Genomic DNA, 22326 nt, shown 5'->3' with positions numbered 1-22326 from the left:
AGCAACAAATGTGTGGATGAATAAATAGTAAATCAAGGAGAAAGAAAAACTTTCTTACAGCAGAAAGCCAGTTAATAAGTGAAGAAGAAATAATGCAATTAGAAAAGTCATCATTTGTAACCATTGGAACAGTAGTCAGGCAAGAATCATCAATGAAGGCTCAAACCCATGGTGCGAGGCTAATTCATGAGAGATGCAAAGTAACTTTCCACAAGTTGCTTATTCACACAAAAGGGAAGCAGTAACTCTTGAACAGACAAATCTGGAGAATATAGTATTAAGAAAATGAACAGACATTGTGTGTCCTCCTGAAGCCAGGTGCTGGAGAGGGTCGAAGGTCACTCATGTTTTTCTTCTGCCCAAAGTACATAACCTCAATCCAATGGCAAGGTCAGAGAAACCCAGTTTCAGAAATTTCTAAAAAATAACCGATCACTACTCCTCAATGCTGTCAAGGTCTTGAACGCCAAAGAAAGCCCAAATATTGTTCCAGGGTTAAGGAGGTTGACACGACATGACAACTAAGTGCATTGTGCTGTAGAAAGCAAAACTGATATAACGGATATTTGGGGACAATATTCGGATATTTGGACACGGACATTGGTCAGATAATGAGAATGTATCAGTATTAAATTACATTATTTTACTAACTGTGCAATCATTATGTAAGAAAATGTCTTTGTTACTAGAAAATGTACAGTGTAGTATTTAGGGATAAATGAGTATGATTCAGCCACTGACATTCATATTGTTTAGAAGAAAACTGTGTATTTGGGGTGGTGCACACCCACATCGGACACAGTCAAGGTGCAGAAGGTTAATGCCCGCTGCATGTGGTTGAAGGTTACCAAGAAGATCTTTTACTACTCTTACAACTTCTCTGTAAGCATGACATTATTTCACAACCAAAAGTAAAAGTTTAAAAAGCACCACTGAACCCTGTGCTTGGGGTAGAGGATAAAGAGGAAGAAGATCCCATTTAAAGAACTCAGAAAAATCCCCCCACAGTTCATTTCCCCCCAAACAATATAGAATATGCCTAAATTCTCACATACCTGAACATAGAGATACTCGAAAGCAACTGGATCTCTCCTTAAAAGGTCAATTGGATCCTTTGGGACAAAGCTGATTCGGAAAAGACACCTCATCTTATGGGAGCTGGGCCTCTGGGTCACCTAGAAAAGACCAATCACAGGACACCTGCAGTGACGCCTGGGAGAAGACAGAGGGACGTGGAAACAGCCCTTTGGCCAGTGAGGCAAGACCACACGTACTTGTGCTTGAGGTAGGTTCCCCGAAACAGCCCGAGATGAGGGGCATGCTGAGAAACCACTGGAGAGGCCAGTAAGGGAGGGGGAAGCAGGGCAGGGCCGAAGTATGTCCCCAGCAGGGATACCTCCAGTCTGACCCCCAGGGGACCTGGTGTCCCCACAGCACAGCAGAGCCAGAGCTGCGGGTGCATCGGCAAGGAAGTTCGCTGGCTGCAGGCTGTGCCAGGGCAACATGAACCTGCAGGAGTGCACCGAACAGGGGCCGGGGCCCAAGGCTAGTTCTTGAAGGACCTGTGGATGCTGGTCGTCGCAAGTGATCTCACACCACGCTAGGGCAGGGGTGAGGGTCCAGTGTGGAATAGAAGTGACTGGAAACATACCCAGGCAGAAGACAGGAGGAGGAAGTCTTGCACTCAGTGAAAGAATGTAACAGTTGCCAGAGGGAAGGAGGGAAGGGGGAACGGAACTTGCATGCATATGGAGGGGCAAAAATGCAACCCCCAAGTTACAATGAAACATGAGAAAAGACCAGAGACCCAGAGGCAGTGCACAGCTCTGGGCCACTGGCGTGTGACAGTGTCTTAGTGGGCAACAAGCTGTGGGGTTTTTCTAAACCACACTGCAGACTGATTGGCTGTGAAGGCATCACAACAACATCACACTTGGGCTCAGGAAGGCTTGTGCATTAAATCTGGCGTCCACCCGCTTCTGAATGACCCCCAAGTTCAGAGCACATAGCACTGTTCAACTTGTTCCAAGGAGCTGGGAAAACACCACAGCTAAGGGTTATGGACAGACTCATTTGGGCGCATTCCCTTTCCTCCATTACAGTATGTGCCAGCTACTCAGTGTAAGTTTCTCAGCTCCTGTTGCAATAAAGGGGAATCCATCAATGAACACTAAAACACAGTTGAATGGCTAAAACATTAGCCTCTGAGAAAGAAGGGAGAAGGACCCTTTAATTTCCCTTCGAGGTCAACATGATGAATGAAAACCACCCAGCACGAACTTGTGGTTTTATGCACTTGTTTGTAACGTTATGCACTTGAAACTACTTTTAGGCAGGGGAAAAATCGGGCAAAAGAAAAATATCCATTATTTGCAGTGTACACTTCAAAATAAACATAGCAATAGCTTTATTGAGGTCCTATACATTCTCAGGAGTTTCTATTGCCAACTTGCTGCACAGAAGAATTGCAACAGGAGAACACCTCTGGATTTTAAGGGCTTACTGGGCATACTGAGATACCTGAACCAGCTTCCTGGCTGTGGACAGGGTTGCAGAGCTGATTGCACCTGAGACCTAAGAGTGCTCCTCACTGGCGCATGGAGTGGGAGCCTGGAAGGGCGGCCGAGAACCTAGGACATGGGAGTGTCAGCCAGTCCTCCTGCTGCTGTGGCTGTGACGGCCTAGGGCACTTTGTCAGAACCACGCTAATGTCCGTCAGGCATCCCCTTATCACACTGCTTAATTGCCTGCTAGGCTTTATCTTTCATGACTCTCGTAAGTGACCTTGATTCTAACTGTATCATCAGTAGGTTACACACATGTGGAGACATACATTAATACAATGCAAAAGTGCTCCAGTCTCATTAGCAAAGGCAGCCCATTCTCACTGCAAACAGAAGAAGACAATTTCTTGGCAACTTTAGGTCATATGTAAATAGGCAATAGTATTTTTTTTTAGACAGAAGTACCATGTCAAACTGCCGGTAGACTTGCTTAGAAGTTCCTTAGGGGATTTTCATCAAAATTACCTGCTTTTAAGTGATTTTTGTTATTGGACAATTCCTTATACTTAGTGCCCTTTCGACCATGCTTATAAATATCTTATCGATCAAGATTTTCATATGTGTTGACTTCCAAGGCAGGTAGCTGATCTGCTTCAGGATATTTAAACACATCAGCGAGATCTGTTACTTCTGAGAGAGAATACTTGAATTTTAGCACTTTGCTTTCAGTTCTGCTCAAAAACCTTCCAGAGGTTCTCCTGCCAAGTGAAGGGAAGCATCTCTGTGAGAGGCGTTTTTTTTTTTTTTTCCTTCAAACATATTAAGGGATTTGAAGTCAGATCCAGACCGTGGCATCGTGGTTACCTCACTAGAAGGGAGTCTTAAAGAATCTTTGTCCGGTTAAATGAGCACGAAGCTTTCCTATAAAGGCAGCATTCAGAGAGAAATTACTAGGCCAACTACTCGGTGTTAGTGTCAAAGGAGAGCCAGAATCATCAGAGAACTAACTAGAAACGTCAAAAAAATGGTGGGTGTTGCACTGGACACCAGGGGCTGGCCACCGCCCAAGTGCCTACGGTGGGCATTTATTGCTCCAAGCTGAGCCTCGGTGACGTCTGCCTGCATAATAGGGAGCTACGGTCCTTGGCCACCACCAACTGGGGACATGCGTTAGGAGACAAATGTCCCTTGGGTACAGCGGGCTGCCCACAGTGGGCACGGCTGGCTAACTCGCTCTTCATCAGCTTCTAAGTTTCCCAGCTCCCTTCCTTCTGCACTCCCAGTATTGCTCGAGATCTCGTCCCCAAAACTTGCTCCTAAATCCTTGTCTGAAGTTCAGCTTCTAGAGATCTCAGAGTCCTTCCTGCCCTGGGCTTTCTCAAGACGGAGTCTGAAGAGAAGTGCTACTCCGGGTTCCGGAAGAGGAAAGGCATCCGTCTGGCTCCAGATGTGTTTTGGCAGAGGTGAAAGCAATCCATAGCCATTCATGTGATGTAAAGTAACTATCAGTGGCTGAAACCTAATAATGTAATAGGTCAAGATCAGAAAGAGAAATGTGAGCGACCACAAATGGCAGCATTTGGCCAGTTCATTGTATAGAGCTTGCCTGACTCAAGAAAATTGGGGCGACCTGTCAGCCCCCACGTGTGGGCCTTAGCTGTTAATTACGTAACAGTTAAGCAGTGTCTTAAGTGGGATGAGCCTTTCAGTTACTACATCATCAGGGTACCTCAACTCCTTGCTTCTCCTCCTATTGCCCCTCAGCCTCCCTCTGGCAAGTTCCATCAGCACTGGACTTTCCCAGGCAGGAGGAACTTGCCGAACTCCGTGACACTCCCAGCATAACCTGCGCTGCTGTGGCGTCACGGGAAGACTCAGGGTGCCGTGCCCAGCTCAGCGGCTGTGCAGCCTGCTTGTCTTCCCAAAGAACAGATGGGGGTGGCATCTTGGTAACTGGGAACTGGGACACATTGGTGGGTTACATATTTACAGTGGGCAGGACTGGGCAGTGATTTCAGGCTCCCTAAAATAGTCTGAAGTCTGCACCCAGAGCTTAAAGCAACGAAGTAGAATTTTGACTTAATTTAAGCAATCTCAGAAACCATTTGTTTTTGCTGCTTTCCAGAGATGAATTATGAAACTGGTGAACAGGCCCTTACGATGACCAGAAAGCGAATCCTACAGATGCCCAGCCCCAGGGACAGCTGCAGTCTCAGATTGACTAACCTGCTTGGCCACCGACTGACAGTGGTTGAGAACTTGACAGACAGGGAAACAGCCCCTCAAGGCGTCCCATTCTGAATGGCCACACTCTGAGGAGCAGAGGAAGCCAGGCTGTGGAGCATGCAAATGACGGGGCGTGGGGAGGACTCCGGGCCTGGGTGCCCTCTCCCACCACAGCCCTACCCTGTGAGGGGCCATCTCGCACACCTGAGTGAGAGTCTCCTGTTCATGAAGCAATAGCAGCTTGGTCCCGGCTCCTTCTGTCCTCTGCTCCAGCATGAGGGAGAAGTGCTCGATGCCTTTGATTGAGAGCTTCTCTTGCAGCGTCAGGATGACGTCCTGACAGAGGAAACACAGACAAAATGTAGTGAGAATTGAGTGCCCTTCTATGGGCCCTACCTGAAGCACAAGGGCCGCACACGAAGGCTCTTCAGTCCCCACATTTTATACCTTTGCTTGATTCTGAAGCTTGATCCTGCCAAGACCCAGAAGGATCCAGAAATGAGGGTTCCTTCTCTTACCATTTTCTTGGCATCTCCCACTACACCAAAGCCCTGTGGCGTTCAGAAGCAGGGAGACAGGTGAACTGCTGCAGATGAGCTTTCCTGCCACGTAAGGTTTTGACTTAGGTTATCAAAAGATGTGTGGTATGGTTGCTTGAGTCCTCTTTTCTTCTAAGTGGGGTGACAGTGAAACTACCCCTGAACCAGCTACCTGCCGAGTCCGGCCCGGCACCTGTTTTCTGTCGATAAAGTCCTCCCCGGACTGTTTCTGTGTTGGCTGTGGCTGTGTCTGCGCTACGCGCCTGCAGGCTCGAGCAGCTGCCACTCAGACTGTGTGGCCTGTGCAGCCTGAAATATTTGCTACCTGCCCTTCATAGAGAAAGCTTGTTGACGACAGCCTGCCCTTCCAGAAGAGCATGTGGCAGAGGTAAGGAACGTGGAAACAGCTTGCCTTCCGAGCGCTGCTCTACTGTGTGTTAGCTGTGCAGCTTAGGGCAAGTTGTTGAACCTGAAAGAACCTTGCCTTCGCTATCTGTAAACCGGGGAGAACAATGAAGCTGCCTTAGAGATAAAAGGCCACACAAATTCACACGTAGAAAGCATCTATTACAGTACTGTTTGGTCCAGGGTTAGGCACTGTAGCAGGATACATATTCTAGCTTTTAGTTCAAATCTCTGGGGAAGGCAGAGGCAATCTTTGTCAGCAAGCCTATAAGGGTGAAACATTTATGGTGGGAAAGGTGTTCCATAGACGAGCAACGTGAAGGGCATGTCCTCAACCATCACTCCTTTCAGGATGATTCTTCTAGATAATTGATACTCAGAGGCTGAACACCCCATCGGGCAGCTGTTTTCACTCTGGGGCAGTTATGCTCCCAGCGACATCTGGAAATTTCTGGAGAGAATTTCTGTTATCACTGTGAGGTTGGGGAGGCTGTTAGCATCAAGGGGCACGGCTATTGCTCAACCCAGCCCCCACAACAAAGAATTATCTGGGGCAAACCGTGCCAAACACAGGGTTTCCCTTTAATGACCTTTCTGAGGTTTTCATTCTTCTCTGTAAACCTTTTTCAATTCCTTCAGACCCTTTCACACAATGATCCAGACATCCAACCACCACCTCCCTGGAAATATCATTCAACAGAAATGTGTTGGCTATACTGAGTGCCATAAAAGATACTGTTTCATAATATTTGTTCAAGGTCCAGAAAAGAGAAAACAAAACCAGCACACAAAGGTGTGGTAACCCGTACTTCATAAACATCCTCCTCAGTCACCAACTGAGGACACTGGAAAAGTCAATAGCGATGGTTTTTCCCGACTGTGACCACGCAGCAAGAGTTTTGGCAATTTTCAGTAGATGGTGTCATGTCCCTTTCATATATATACTGCTTCTATTTTATGCCTACCACCCTGTGTCTGTTGTGATAATAAGACTGTTAGGTACAAGATAGCTTCAATTTGCTGTGAGCTCTTTGCTCTGCTCCCTGTCTTCTCATTGGCATCTGCCATCCTCAGGGAAATCAGAGGTAGTCTACTATGAGTTCCTCTAATAAAGAGGCCAGAGGGAATTCACAGCAGGGTTCCCTTCTAAATTTAGATTTCTGTTAAGAAATGAATGAAAGTTTTGACCTTCACTTGGGGTTGGGAGCTTCCCTGACCAGCTGGTATCGCAGAACAAGGTCACAGTATCAGAGGGAGTTGTGATAACGCGGCTCGAAGGGTTAGGTCAAGGCTTTGCAATGGATGAGCCATGGGCCGCATCTCATGGTGTCTACTCATTTACACGTTGTCTCTGTAGTGAAGGGTTAATCTTACCTAAAAAAGCTTTGCCTCTCTCTGTGCTCCTGGCTTTTGGGAGGAACCCCTAAATCCTTGGACTGTCCTGCCTGCTGGAAGCCTCTATGTTTACATAGGGTCTGGCCAAACCACATAGTCTGTTCCAACAGTGATTTCTGGTGGAGACTGTGGGCCATGTGAAATCAGCTTGACCCCTAGACCACACAGATGGTCCTCTGTGCCTATGTGGACAACACCTAACAAAAACCCTAAATCCCCACACATTGTCAGGCAACAATACCAGGAGGAATAAGCACTCTCTTTGGACTCCACTGGGAGAGGCCAACTGCAGGCTCTGTGCCCACCCTCTACCATCCTGTGCACTTTGTCCCGTTGTTGATTTGAATCTGGAGACTTTTGTTGTAATAACTGTGACTGTGAGTATAAACAATCCGATGCTTTCTGTGAATCCTTGAAGAGAATTACTGAAACCGAGAGTCGTCTTCAGGGTTTCCCGAACCCACCTGTATGGCTACTTTCATGACACAAGTTGAGTAGTTCCAAGACGGATAAAATGGCTCATGAGGCCTAACGTAGTTGCTCTTGAACCCTTCCCAGAAAACGTTTGCAGACCCTTAGGTTACTCTTTCAATAACTGGAGAAATTTCTCACCATGAATTGATTTTGAGTAGGAATGAAGGCAATGGACTTTCTCAGACCCTAATTACCATTAGCATTCTATACAAGGGAAATTCATATTTCATCTGGAATGATTTAAAGATAATTTCAATGCTCCACCATCAATTCACTACTATCATCTGCTCTATTACCTGCTGGATCACTACTTGCTTGCAGCGATTCCAAACAAGCCACTTGCTAGTGTCATGACAATAAGAATGTACAGCAGTGGGCCCTTGAAGAGCCACTTCTGCTCATCAGGTTTATCCCGAATAATTAAAAAACCTGAGGATTGGGAGTTGACTATTGACAGACATTTTAAGTACAGAGTTGATAGTCTCCTGATACATTATCGTACAGATCATCACTAGGGACACTTTTTTTTAAACTCAATAAAATTTTTACTGTGCCATTTGAAGAAAGTCTATTTTAGGCTGATAGAGCATCAGGGAGCAATCAATTTCTGAACACACTTTTAGTCAATAAAAAAGAGATTATGCACTCCCCTCCTGCCCATGAAAGAAGCACTGGGGGGAAACCCATATGCTTTGCTTAAATTCCTATTACGTAGCTCTCACCTATGACTCTGAGATACAGGACTGAGGATCGACTCTCACTTTCACTCGTCCCTGGAAGCTTGCCTCATTCCTGCCTTTTTATCCATCATTTCCATGAAATTGGTTACAGTAATTAAAAGCAAATGTTATCTTTACATTATTCGACTCCTTGTTTGTGCTGGACACCAAAGTAGCAGATATTCAATTAACAGCTAACATCTTAATCATCTTGGCGGCTGACATTGCTGAGAAATCATGCTGGCTTTGGGCAGTGTGCCAAGCCTTCTTGGTGACAGTCACACTCTTTTAATTACTCTGCAGTTGCATTAAAGTGACTAGCCCTAGTGTTTCTTCACTGATGGCATGTTATTTTTCCCTCTCCGTCTCTGTCTGTTTCTCTGTCTGTCTCTGTCTCCCTCTCATACACAGATGCTTCTTAGTTAAGCATTTTGTTTTTCGTGTTTACATGCTAGTTTATTTGGTAGTAACCAACAAAACATCAGGAGCCAGCAGACAATTCTGAAAGACAAGACGCGCAGGCGCCGCACTCGCCAGTGCCCGGGTAGTTCGGTGGGCCCTCTTACCTTTATGGAGGTGCTGCAATCAAAACGGAACGATTTGGTCTGCCCATTTTCCAGATAGACTTTCAAAACATTTGGCATAAAAAGGAGGGAGTTATCCTTGACAGTTTCCTGTTTCGCCAGAAAAGAAAAAAGGAAGCGGTGTAAGTCGGTCGAATTAGAATTCTGCTCTTCATAGGATCAGCAGCAGTAGCACATCTGGAACATTTATTCTCATTACAGGACAAACACAACAAGTGAATCCTCTGAGGCCAGCCAAGGTGTCCTTTTGGTGACATCTGAATTCAGTTGTTGAGAGCCAAATTCTTTTCTGGCTACAGATAATTCAGTTGATTCAAGTGAAAGATATTTCTCTACCATAAAATCAATGAGATGACTTTTATCTGTTTTTAAATCAAGGTTTCCCACTGAAAAGTACAATTACAGAAAGACTTCCTTGTAATTAAGCCTGGCGCCAATGTAGACTCCAAGCCCACACTAGGGACAGCACATCCCAGCTGGAGGGGGTCCACAGCCGTGGTGTCTTGAGGGTATCTGTCAGCGCCTGGCAGAGTCTGGATAGTGGGTCACAGGTGTTAATGCGCTTCAAGGGGAAAGTGATTTTGTGAGATGGTTTTTAACCTGTTTAGGAATGTTTCTCCAACTCAAAGGGGAAATATAAGGGATGGCTTTGTGCATTAAAAGAGTATAACAAATAGATAATAATTGAGCAGTAACTCAAACAGAAAGGCTCGGCACAGGACTAGAAGTCAACAGCAGAAATGTATTCCTTCTCGTTGTCTTTCTCAATGGAACTAGCAAGATGCCTGGGGGAGGAAGGAGGATTGTTAGATGAGTCCCCGGCATCCACAGGGGGGCTGTGTTACCGACATGCAGGAGCTCATAAGGCTCCAGGGTCAAAGGGCACTCGGCAGCCATGAAACCACCCATCCTACACAAGTCTGGTCTGCAGTCCTCCGCTCTGCCAGCTGAACTATCGGAGAGCCCTTGGAACCACCCATCCTATATTTACAGATGAGACAACTGAAGATGGGATTTTCAGATGTTTGCGAGTGTCCTCTGTCAGTCCCTGAAAGCCCACTTCCTAAGTATTTGCAGAGCAGGTGACACGCCTCTCACGGCCTACCACTTTCCTGAACCTCCTTCCCTCTCTCTATTCCTATGAAGTCCACACATGCCTTTCCTGCTACCCAGTGCACTGAGTTAGAGTTAGTTCAGCTCAAAGTTGAGAATAAATGACACACCACGACTGAGGGAGCAGAGCAGCCCAGATGGAGACCGGAGCAAAGGCTGAGGAGCAGCAGGCAACTGATGCCCTGCCATGCCATTCGCACTCGATGGTCAGGCACATGCACCCCGGGAGAAGAGCGGCCTCAGCATGGCCCTCACCCTCCAGCCGCCCAGCAGTGCCTTTTTCTGTCCAGGGACAAACTGAAATTCCCACAGCATCTTCTAGAACCATATCCTCTTGAAAGAGGCACAAATTCTTGGCACAATCCCAAGCCCAGAAGCTTGAGGAAGATGCGGGCCAATTCAGATGACCTGCGACACAGAGATTCCTCTGGTGGCACTCTCCACCCTTCAGCTAGAATAGTCCTGCTGACACCTGCTGATGCAGGGTGACCCTGCTTCCACAGTGATGGAGGCCCCACCCAGGTGAGCAGACCAGAGCACAGTGTGAACAGGGCAGGGGATGAGGTGAGAGATGGCGAGGGGAGGACAAGGATGCAGCGAAAATGCTCTCAGGCAGGCTCACACTGGGCGGGCCTTGGGCGTCATCCTCAAGCTCACAACTACTCTGACCCCTGGAATCTAGGTGAGGCAGACACAGGCCAGCAAGGCTGGACCAGAAGACCCCTGGACCATGTTGGCCCCCGGGGTGCTGAGGTAGGTCTACCTCACCGAAGAGGCCATGGCCATGATGAGCACACCACAATAAGACTTTGTCCTTTTGGGTTGATTTAAACACCAACAGCACCACAAAACCTCAGTATCTAAAGCCAGCCTCTCAAAAGTCCAAAAATTACTGGTGCCCTAGATGGCAGTTTTCTAAAAATGAGAACTACCACGCTTGATGTCTCAGGGAAAAATGGAAAATCAAGCATCCAGTTGATGTTTGCATTATTCATTTAGAAGATGGACTATGTGCCTGAGCAATCATGATTTCTATTGAGGTCTATGGATGGAGGCTGGTCAGGCTGCTTCTGGCTGCATAGATGAGACTTTCCCATCATTTTACCTTTGCCATTTTGATTGGTTGAAAGAACACAGTTTTTTCTTGGATAAGGAATAACTTAAGGGAAACACAATAATTTATTCAAAACACACAAAGACCATCTGATGGAAGAATGCTTAGCTGGCAGAACAGAAACAGGTGGAAATTTCAGAGAGGTATCTTTTACTGAATATGAGGGAATGTCAGTATCTCAAATGAAACCAACCAAGTAGTGGGGTCTCTCATACTGGGAATATTCCAGGAAGTGCTGGATGTTTTGGAAGGAATCCAAGCACGTGAGCTCTCAAGCCCCTTGTGACCCTGAGACTCAGCACCTCGTGAAATCCATACTGATCACCCAGGGGACACCACTGACCTTGCCTGAAGCACAGTGGTGATTTTAACTCACCGACACTTGGCCGTTGATGATGACCTCCTCAGAGAAGCGCACTTTGACTGGATTGGACTTTAATCTTGCCTTTTTTGCAGCACTAATAAATGCTGATTTGGGAGACTAGAAAAAAAAGAAACCAACATCTTATCAGGTTACTGTTACATAAAACAAACTTTATAATAGCTATTTTCTGTCTTTACCCTCCCAGCTATGCAGTCTTTTTGCTAAAAAGTAAAGTGTTTGGTGCATGCCCAGTTCAAAGATGAAACAGAAATTATGGTTGCAACTAAAGCCCTGTCGTGCTTATAAAGTCTTAGGTTTGATTTTGTCACCAGACCAGAACTACAAAGAACATGTTCCATATTCTGACTGAGTATGTTTCCAAGGAACTTTTAAAATGATGTCTGTTTTCCTTAAAGATTTATTTATTTATGCATGCAAAACTGGGGTACAGGCCAGAGGCACGGGGGGGCGAGAGACAGAGCGGGGAGCAGAACAGGCAGATGGATGAAGTACACTGCTGAGGGGAGCAGTGGGAGGGTCAGGAGAGGTCTGCTGTGCCCTGGGGGTCAGCTCCCTGGATGGGGTTTGAACTCATGCTGCCGTGGCTGCAGACAGCTTAATTGTGCTGTACTTTAACCCACTGTGCCTCCAGGGAGGGCCCCTGATGTCTATTTTTAATACAGAGCTTTGAGTATGATTTGGAAGGCAAGGAGGTAAATCGACTTCTGTGTTTATGAGCTGATTGTTGATTATCTATTTTAATGAGGCAGAGAAGAGCCACTGATGACTCTGAAATGACTGATAATCCCACTGCGATGCCCATTAAGGGCACATGGGCAATGCATGTGTGTCATACATGTGTATGTGCGTGCAACACACACACACACACACTCCATATTCTGTATGTACCCCAAACTTGAGTTTTAGCCTTTTTTTGGGCAATCTATGATCCTGTGATCTTACTGGACAGGAAGAGAGAAAACCTTGCCTTACAGTTGAAAGTTGCCCTCATCTTCTAGCCCAACATATGAATTCTTTGTACTTTATGAGCCTTTCTCTTCTTTTATTGGAAAGAAGGGCTGAGGGACTCAGCTCTTCCTTGGAAACTGGAAGTGCAATGGGAAAACCTGCTTTGAAGGGTTCTGGGATCCAGAGGACCCCTGCTGCATGATCTTGGTAAATTTACTCCACCTGAAAATCATCCTGATTGCAAAATTTTTATGAAGTCTTAGGAGGAGGATATTCACATCTACTAGATGGCTACTATGTTGCAGGCACTGTTTATTTTTAAAAAGAATGCCATTCTCTATTGAGCCTAATATAGAGACAAATGTTTAGTTTGACTCATATAATTGCTACCTTATAGACTACATGGTCACATATTAGAAATTGTATGTTTCCAACATTATATAGTCCTAGAAGGCTGGGGCTATTGTATAAAGAATTCTAGTAATTGACTTTAGAATCAACACAGATGTTGAACCTTCTGTATATTCCACTAAATGTAAGGCAGGAAAGCAATTAGGGTATGCTGTATTTGTAATTTCAAGCAAAAAATTTTTTTTGTCAAATACAAATATTTTTGAGATCACATAAAAAATATGATGGAATGGATAAGTGATATGTGGTATATTCCTACAATGGAATATTATTCAATCATAAAAGAATGAAGTCTTAATAAATGGATGTGACATGCACATTCTCATACATGTGACCTCATTTAAATGAAAAAAAAAAAAAAAGAAACCCAGACACAAAAGATCACTTATTATATGATTCCATTTAAAAGAAATGTCCAGAATAGACAAAGAGGATTAACCTGGGTGAGGAAAGGATGGGTAGAATCTTTAATGGGAAACGAGGTATCCTTTTGGAGTGAGGAAACACTTCTGGAACTAGATAGTGGTAGTTTCACAAAACTCTGAATGTATTTGATGACACAGTATTGTATATTTTAAAATGGTTAATTTTTGTTATCGATTTTATTAAAATAAAAACAACCACTGGGCCCTCCGTGGTGGCACAGCAGGTTAAAGCACAGCACTCAGAAGCTAAAGCCACTTCAGCATGAGTTCCAACCCACCTGTCCCTGAGGTGACCCCATGGCACGGCAGACCTCTCCTGACCCGCCTGCTGCTCCCCTCAGCAGTGTACTTTGTCGATCTGCCTGTTCTGCTCCCCACTCTGTCTCTGGTGAATCCTTTCACCATCCCTGAGCCTCTGGCCTGTACCCCAGTTCTGTATGCACAAATAAATAAATCTTCTAAAAATATATAAACAACCACTTAAAAAAGAATAAAACATGTGTATGGGTAGTCCTAGATGGAATGGTAGTTAAATACTGAGAGAATCCTGTTTTTTCCAAAATTTCTCATCACACCCATCATAGTCCTTGCCCTGAGCTGTCTTGCAGGACTGGATGGAAGGATGGTTTGACCGCTAGAATTTCAATGCCTGCATTTATGCAAGCTATTTTAAAAGAATGGCTGTTGTCTTACAACCAAACAACCCCCATCAACCTCTGAAAAGCTGCTCCTCAAGAAAGAATAGCTGTAAACATGCTCAGCATGATTTTTGAAAGTCTTACTGCAGAGCTAACATGATGTGACAGCAGTGTTCTCATCGGGATCTTTGTAATTATAGGCCAAGCTTAGTAATGATTAACGAACAAATCATACAGTAGTGGGTTCATTTGCTTTCGATATGCCATTTGTTAGCTGAAGGAAAAACATTATTCTCTTTTAATGATCTAAAGCAGGCGATATTTACATTGGCACAATGAGTTTCACACAAGTGAAGCATTTGTAATAAAGCTACGCAGAACAGACACTACTAATTAGATGAGGTGTTGCATGCACTAACACCCGCTTCTCCAGCATTGCTTGGGAATGCAGCATTTCACTTGTGTTCAGTTTCACTGTGTTCTACGCTCTGAGGCTTATTCTTCTACACATCTGAACTTTAAAATGCAATATTTTACCACATTTTTCTAAAATGTCCTACAGTAAAAAGTATATTTAACAGAGCTTAGTTTCTTTTTTAAAGATTTATTTATTTATGCATACAGAACTGGGGTACAGGCCAGAGGTGCAGGGGCGGTGAGAGGATTACCCTGAGACAGAGCGGGGAGCAGAACAGGCAGATCTACTGAAACACACTGCTGAGGGGAGCAGCGGGCGGGTCAGGAGAGGTCTGCCGCGCCCTGTGAGTCACCTCCAGGGCAAGGATGAACTCATGCTGACGTGGCTTTAGCTTCTTAGTGCTGTGCTTTAACTGGCTGCACCACCAGAGAGGGCCATGAGCTTAGCATTTTTAAATGCACATCATTTGCTATATAATCTTAGAATGCAGTGATGTGCCTAGTGATATTCTCATGGAAGTATATAGGGTTATTTATCCCTAAATTAAGTGACCCCCAAATAGCAGAACTTGACAGGTCCTGGGGATGCTTGTCTCTTCCCTCTGTAGCTACAGCATGTCCACTGTGTTCAGTTTCTGGTTATCTAGGATAATCAGGAAGGAAACTAGAGAGCTTAGGTGAAATCTGTCTTATTTTCTGCATAATTCAAAGTCAACAGACCAGATAAAAGTTTGACTAAGAAGCCATAATAAATAAAATTTTCTTGCTCTGACTTTGTGACTAATTCTTAAAATCAACATGTGTTTCAAAAATTATTTGATAATACAAATAAACTAACTCGCTACATCTGAAGTCTACTGAATTAGAACCCAAGTGGGCTTATTCTACTGGCTGGAGTTATTGATGGTGCAGAATAGGCCAACAGATCATGACTACTTTTAACTCAGATCTCACTTCATGGCTCAAAAACTATATAACATGCATGCATCACTCAAAACCCTGATGGATACATTCTCAGCATTGTTTAGAACTGTACGTTTGATCAAAACCCTGATGGATACATTCTCAGCGTTGTTTAGAACTGTACGTTTGATCACAAACACTGAATATCCTGTTGTAAAAATGACAAGTAATTACATTTAGAATGATCAGATTCTTAATTTTTTTTAAGATTTTTATTTATTTCTGCATACATAGCTGGGGTACAGGCCAGAGGTACAGGAGCGGTGAGAGGATTCACCAGAGACAGAGAAGGGAGCAGAACAGGCAGATCAACGAAGTACACTGCTGAGGGGAGCAGTGGGCGGGTCAGGAGAGGTCCACCACACCATGTGGATCGCCTCCGGGGCAGGCGGGGATCGAACTCATGCTGAAGTGGCTTAAGCTTCTTAATGTTGTGCTTTAACCTGCTGTGCCACTAGGGAGGGTCCAGATTCTTAATTATTTTTAAGATTAGAAGGCCTCCAATCAAGTCCTGCACATCCTTCCAAATTAACTGTTGCTAAGGTGGCCACCATAGATGTGTGAAATGCTCCCAATACTTTTAGATGCTCTTAGAAATCACCAGAAGATAGTCTGGAAAATAGATTAATTCCTGGGACAAAAGCGTCAAGTCTGGAACTTGCAGTCTCCAACACTCCTTGTGGAACAGGCACTGGGCCAATGCTGACGAGGACTAACCGGGTGACTTCATTGGCATGCCCCCACAGCAGACCCTAAGATAAGGATTTGCAAGCAGGTAGCAGATTTGGTAGGTGCTTCCAGAAAGCAAAGGTATATGGGAGGGATGGGAAATAGAAGGGGAAGCTAACAAAAGCATGCTTTGTTAAATTAGGCCCCACTGCAACAAGTGTGGCTTAACCCTGCTGGGAACCTCTGGGAAACAAGGCAGAAAGCAGACCTCACAGTTACACGAGGGGCGGGAGCAAGGCCCTTAATCAGATCCTGTCAATCAGTGATGCTGCAAATGCTTTCTAGGGGTGCTAATACCTCACACGCCATGGGCATGCCCCTGTGACCAGACAGGGCCCACAAGCAGCAAAGGATCACTGTGCCTTCCGTCGGAAATTGGGCGGGCATACCCAAGGGGACATGGCCTGAGTTCCAGTAGTGTGGGTATACCAGCACTTCCATGAGGAGGTGGATAGCCTCCTCAGGTGTGTGGAACCCAGTGGAAAGAGAAGGAAGGACCTGCGGGCAAGGAGGCCCTTCAGCCCTCTGGCCTAGGGAAACCCGAGGGGTGTGAATCATGGTACCCAGAGATAGCGGAACTGAGGGAGGCTTAGCACGTCCCACTGACTGGAATTGTGTGAGGGGAGGTTATAGAGACTCTTTGAATACTCTGTCTCAGGGAAAGTTGGTCTGGGCAGTTCAGGAACTTCTGGACTTGGGAACTGGGAGAAGGAAAGGTAGGAGCTGGCCAAGAGAGATCTGTAATAAAAGGGTAACAGCACAAAGAAAAGAGATGGTATGTCAGAACAAAAGAGAAAATTCCAGAAGTAACCCAGAAATTTTCTTTCTAAAATTCCATCCCGAGGAAATACTACTAAATATAGATAACCATTATTCACAAAGGTGTTCTCTGCAGATTTATTTATAATAGAAAAATACATTAAAGACAGTGACAGGGAGCTGGTTCAGTGAGTCTTGGTTTATTGTATCACTTTCCAGCTTTCTAAAGAATGCTTATGAAGAATTATTCTTTTTTAAAGATTGATTTCTTTATGCATACAGAATTGGGGTGCAGGCCAGAGATACAAGTGTGGTGAGAGGATTCACCAGAGACAGAGTGGGGAGCAGAGCAGGCAGATTGAGGAAGCACACTGCTGAGGGGAGCAGCGGGCAGTCAGGAGAAGTGTGCCGCGCCATGTGGGTCACCTACGGCGCTGGGGATGAACTGGTACTGAAGCAGCTGCAGCTCACTTGCAACGGGGAGCTTTAACCCCGCTGCGCCATCAGGGAGGGCCCTTATAAAGAATTCTTGATGACATGGGGAAGCGGTTATGATACACCAAGGGAAAGAAGCAGAAAAGAAAACTGTACGGGCATTATGATCTCAACTATGGACAGGGCTTAAAACGAAAGACTGGAGGGAAACAGGCCGACCTGTCCACAACTGGTCGTCACTGAGGAAAAGGTTTGCTCAGATATATTGTTCAGCTTCTCTTTCTCCACAAGTTTTTTCTAAGAAATAAACGGTAGAGGGAGAGAGCCTTCCAGATAATGTAAAATAAGATAGCAACCTGGTAAGAATAACTTCTGGTCAAAGAACACCAGAGATCCTACAACTCTTCCCTCAGGCCCCTGCCCGGCCCTCACTGGTGTTGGGCGCTTGTGGCTGGGTCAGACCAGGGCACCCGCAGGACTAGGACGTGCTACAGTGTCTACAGTGACTCTGTTTGACTGGATTTTACTATGCAGAAGAAATACAACATAAAAACTGCTGACCAGCACATTGATAAGATATTTAAATGCTAATCTCTATTGCCTGAAATAAAAGCAGAATCTATGGATTTCCTTCTGGTCTGGCAGGCCATCTGCTTCTGTGTGTCAATTTTGGCTACCGAGTGAATGGCTAGCAAATGAGGGGAAGCCCCCAATTTTTTTCACCCCTGGAAATATGACTGTAGAGTCAGGGCTACTGAGGTATGTGAGGAAGGGGAGAGTGCGAGAGAGGAGAAAGGGCCTTGCGGTCAGGGGCTCTGGTGGTGGGGGTGGGGCGGCAATGTATGTCTGAGAAGGTGTGGCCCTCTTGCCCTAAATCACAGTGGTGTAAACCAATGTTAGCTCAATAAATCATTAAATAGATGTAGAAATAAATTTAGTGTCACTTCATGGGGAGCTAAAGGGGTGAACAGAAGCAACTTGCAGGAAAACGTAAACACAAATATATGAGCAAAAATTGTGGTGTCTCTACTCTCCTGTTTGCATTTCTCTACACTCACTAAATGTATTTGGGCAACTCTGAGGTTCCCACTTTCATGTCCAGAGCAGAAAAAGCCACTTTGGACTGGATAAACAAGGATGGCGTCGGGGGACAGGGATTCCCAAGCGGAGGTGACTGTGCTCTCAGCCTTGGCAATGTCTGGGGCTAGTCTTGGTTGCTTCCACGCTGGCAGGTGGCTGCTGGCAGCTGGTAGGCGAGGGGGGGAGGCTGCTCCTCACCCTCCAGGGCCCTCGGCCACCCTCCCTGACGAAGCGTTTGCCAGCCCAGAGTCAGCAGTGTCTGGCATCCAGAGGAAGCAGAGCTCAGAGTTGTACTGAGATTTGCGAGGTGAGAAGGGCTTGGCTAGGTGAGCAGGTGTGGGCATTTTGAGCAGAGGGCTGGTCTGTGTGAGGCGGAGCCCAGAGCGCACCCAGCGGTGGAGCGGGCACAGCTCTGAGCTGCAGCTGTTGGCCACACTTAGTGCAATGTTCACCCTCAGAGAGCATAATAGCAAGAGTCACCTGCACACCTAGGAGAAAATTCCAGATAATCTGTCAAAAGGACATTCGATGCTCTCTGATAGTGTGCGTGTCCCCCCACGCAGGCTCAAGTGGCAAGAAGAGTCAAGCCATGAGACACGCCTTTAACTTAAAGGCCAACTGCAGAGAGTCTCAGAGCATTAACCCACACTGCAAAAATAATCTGGTTTGGAGCAAAACGGTCTGAGCTTGCAACCTCAAAGGGCACGTGTGAAGAGAGCGAGCTCAGGACAGACAGCATGAACTCCAAGTGTCACCAGCCACTGGTAACTGGTTGAACACCTGCTTCTTATAGACAGTTCCCAGTTTTATTGTACTTGGAGAAGTGAACTGTGTGGGGAGCGCCGAGGGCCGTGTGAGCCAAGACTTGTGTATGTGAAGCCATATCGGCACAGAGAGCTGCACCTCCATGGACGGGGCCGTGCGTCGGCAGAGCAGTGTGCACTGGGCCAGCCTCACCTCATCACAAAGACAGGAACCCTGGTCGGGGTGAAGAGGGAGTCGTGGCTTATCTTGCTGGGGACTAGATCTCAAAGTCTGGTTCTCTCACCTTTGGTCATGTCCAAGTTTTTAGATCCAAACAGATGTGTGTGCGGGTGAGAAACGGGGCTACAGCTCCCAGTCAATAATACATTGAACTTGTAAGACACATCGTTATGTCCCGGATGGAGTAAATTGTTATCTGGTTAGTTCTCTTTGTGATCCGGACAGAATCTGTGATGTGTAGCTTTTCCTGTCACGCCTATGAGGAAGAAAGTAGAGCAGAAGCCGTTTGGAATCTCTGCCGTTCCATTCCAAGGCCATGTGTGGGGAGATTTGGGAGGAATTTGTCTCAATATTTTAGAGTTCAGCCGACCAGGTGTGAAGTTCACAAGCAAAGGCAAAGCCACGGAGGCACACAGCAAGCTGCTGGTGAGGCCTGGAGGTGGGCGGGGTTCGCGGTAAGTGGGAACGGCGAGGTGTTCTCAAGGTGGACAGCCTGGCACATTTTAGAAAGATCGCCGAGTTGTACACTTATAATGGGAGAGTTTTGTGACATAAAGATTAAACAATGGTCAAGTGGTTTTTAAAAATCACAGTACTGGCCCTCCCTGGTGGCGCAGCGGGTTAAAGCGCTGCACTGAGAAACTAAAGCCACTTCCGCATGAGTTCGATCCCCGCCTGCCCCGGAGGTGACCACATGGCGCAGCAGACCTCTCCTGGCCCGCCCACTGCTCCCTCAGCAGTGTACTTCGTCAATCTGCCTGTTCTGCTTCCCGCTCTGTCTCTGGTGAATCCTCTCACCCTCCACATCTTTGGCCTGTACCCCAGTTCTGTATGAATAAATAAATAAATCTTTAAAAAAAAATCACAGTACTGCCCTCCTGGTGACACAGCACTGAGAATCTAAAGCCACTTCCGCATGAGTTCAATCCCTGCCCTAGAGGTGACCTCTCCTGACCCCCCCACCGCTCCCCTCAGCAGGGTACTTCGTCCATCTGCCTGTTCTGCTCCCCACTCTGTCTCTGGTGAGTCCTCTCACCGCCCCAACACCTCTGGCCTGTACCCCAACTCTGTAAGCATAAATAAATACATCTTTAAAGAAAAAAACAGGAAGAAAATGACGGGGCCTTCTACCTCCCTTCAGGAATTAATTTGACAGCCATACAATGCCTCCCTCAGGCATGTGTTTATTTAATAACACCTTTTCTGACTCAACTATAAACAAATAAACAAGTAAAAATCACGGGAAGTGAAGCAGTAGGATTTTAAGCACTCTCCACCTTCCTGATCAAGGCAGCTGATGTTGAGCTGAATTTCCTCTACAAGCCCCTTTTAAGGCAGGTTTTGCTAATACCCAGTTCATTACCAAACTGTGTGGACGGGGACAAGAAAAGCAAGGAGGCCCCCACCTCCAAAACGTAGATTTCCACATCCTCTGATTTTAAGATGGAACAACAACAAAGGCTTGAGTTTTGGGTGATCTCCAGAGTGAGAGTCAGATAGGACTGACAGCAATTTTCAAGCTAGTCAGGAAATGCACTTTCTCTCACCAATGCATGGATTTGCTACCATGGAGTATAAAGCCCAAATGGTAGAGATTTTGAAATTCACACTGTGCGTTTGTGTCATTTTACTCTGCTGCTATTTGTCCATCATCACGGTTTTCCTGGAGTGGGAGGAAGGTACCAGAAGTCTGAACACAGTGGTGCGTTTACTCACGGACACTCACAGGGTAAGGCTGAATGACAGTGAGGAGGATCGATTCTTTGCAGCTTCTGTAAGAAAGAAAGAAAAAAGAAAATGTTTCATGAAATGCAGTCTGAACCCTAACAGCGTTCTTTTGGAATGAGATGTGTGCTGGGCTGGTGAATGTTCCTTGGGCTCCCAGGGCAAAGGAAATAAAAAATTCAAAGTGGGCTTTCAGATCACCGAGAAAAACCAAAATCAAACAGCTCAACTGAGAGCTTCCTATGCGGCATACATTGGGTGATAATACCTGTGATCCCAAATGCAGGTGCGAAAATAAAACATGCCAAAGAAGAATGATCCACTCAGCAGCCTCACACATGTTCTCTCTCTCTCTCTCAACCGAATCTTCCTTCTCCTTCGCTTTCAGCTGTCTATAAAATTTTTGGCAATTTTCCCTAAGAGGACAGCTTTTCAAAATGCTCTCAATTCACTGAGCATTATTATCTTCTCCGGGTTAGCATCACACAAGAAAAATATCCTTACAAGTTTCTTCTGCAGAAGCAGCGTCCTGGCCGACCCCACTCCCCATTCGGTGTGGCTGAGCTGGGCCTGCACCCAACAGCACCCAGGCCCTCGATACAAATTTCAGGCAGGTGCTCAATGGGAAATACCGCTCATCATGGGAACACTGGAGCTGAATGAGGGACCATGTCACATAATGGTTTAGCTAATTTCCCCCACGTCACCCAAGCCTTTCCAGTAACCCAAACTCACACCCTTGGGGAAAATCACGTTATGGTTTATAACTGTTTTTACTCCTTCCTGCCTTTGTTCCTCGATTATCACGAGTAGGAGAGAGGTCAGCAGCCCCAATGTGGAGAGGAGCAGACTTTTATACTTTAGGTCGTAATGAATGACCTGGGCTGGGGGTTTATTGCTCAAAAGAACAAAACGAAGGAGGTTGTCTCAGCACTGCTATTTGCTGAATGAAGCGCTTTCAGCACCAGCGGGTCTCTGAGTGGCAGACACCACAGGGTGGACTTCGTTCTACTGACGGCCACAGCATGGTGTGTGAGAGCCTGGAGTAGGGAGCAGGCTGGGGAGGTCAGTGGGCCAGGGAAAGGAAGACCAGAACTCCAGGGAGGCCAGGAAGATCAGACACTTGGGGTGATGATGACGGGGCAGCCGGCACGCTGGAGGGGTGACCCATCTGCCCCCACAAGTTACCAAGGGCTGGCGAGTGCCTAGGGGCGGAGGCCACTGTTCTGAGGGGCCGGTCTGAGAGCGACACGAAGAGAGATCTGGATTCAAGGGAGCTGTGAGCTTGCCAAAAGAATTGCAACCATGACCACACTTTTCACAGAAATTGTTTCCTGTCAACACTGTTGAGAAG

The 22326-nt window shown here is 46.2% G+C and overlaps 1 protein-coding gene across 4 annotated transcripts in view; it reads right to left on the bottom strand.

The window, feature by feature from the left end:
• Nucleotides 1–22326, bottom strand: part of FRMPD4 (FERM and PDZ domain containing 4) — a 613488-nt gene that overhangs the window by 23568 nt on the left and 567594 nt on the right. For all 4 annotated transcript variants that reach the window (XM_012730327.1, XM_012730329.1, XM_004689848.2 and 1 more), the window contains 5 exons: nucleotides 20974–21019; nucleotides 11450–11554; nucleotides 8829–8936; nucleotides 4935–5066; nucleotides 1056–1175 (listed from right to left, as the gene is read on the bottom strand). In XM_012730327.1, the coding sequence (XP_012585781.1) occupies nucleotides 1056–1175; nucleotides 4935–5066; nucleotides 8829–8936; nucleotides 11450–11554; nucleotides 20974–21019 (511 nt within the window). The remainder of the gene's footprint in view (nucleotides 1–1055; nucleotides 1176–4934; nucleotides 5067–8828; nucleotides 8937–11449; nucleotides 11555–20973; nucleotides 21020–22326) is intronic.

Source organism: Condylura cristata, unplaced genomic scaffold (assembly GCF_000260355.1).
Source record: "Condylura cristata isolate star-nosed mole 26May11 unplaced genomic scaffold, ConCri1.0 scaffold00027, whole genome shotgun sequence".
Taxonomy (NCBI): domain Eukaryota; kingdom Metazoa; phylum Chordata; class Mammalia; order Eulipotyphla; family Talpidae; genus Condylura; species Condylura cristata.
The sequence above is the reverse complement of the archived record's forward strand: the minus strand, read 5'-3'. Positions and strand labels throughout refer to the sequence as shown.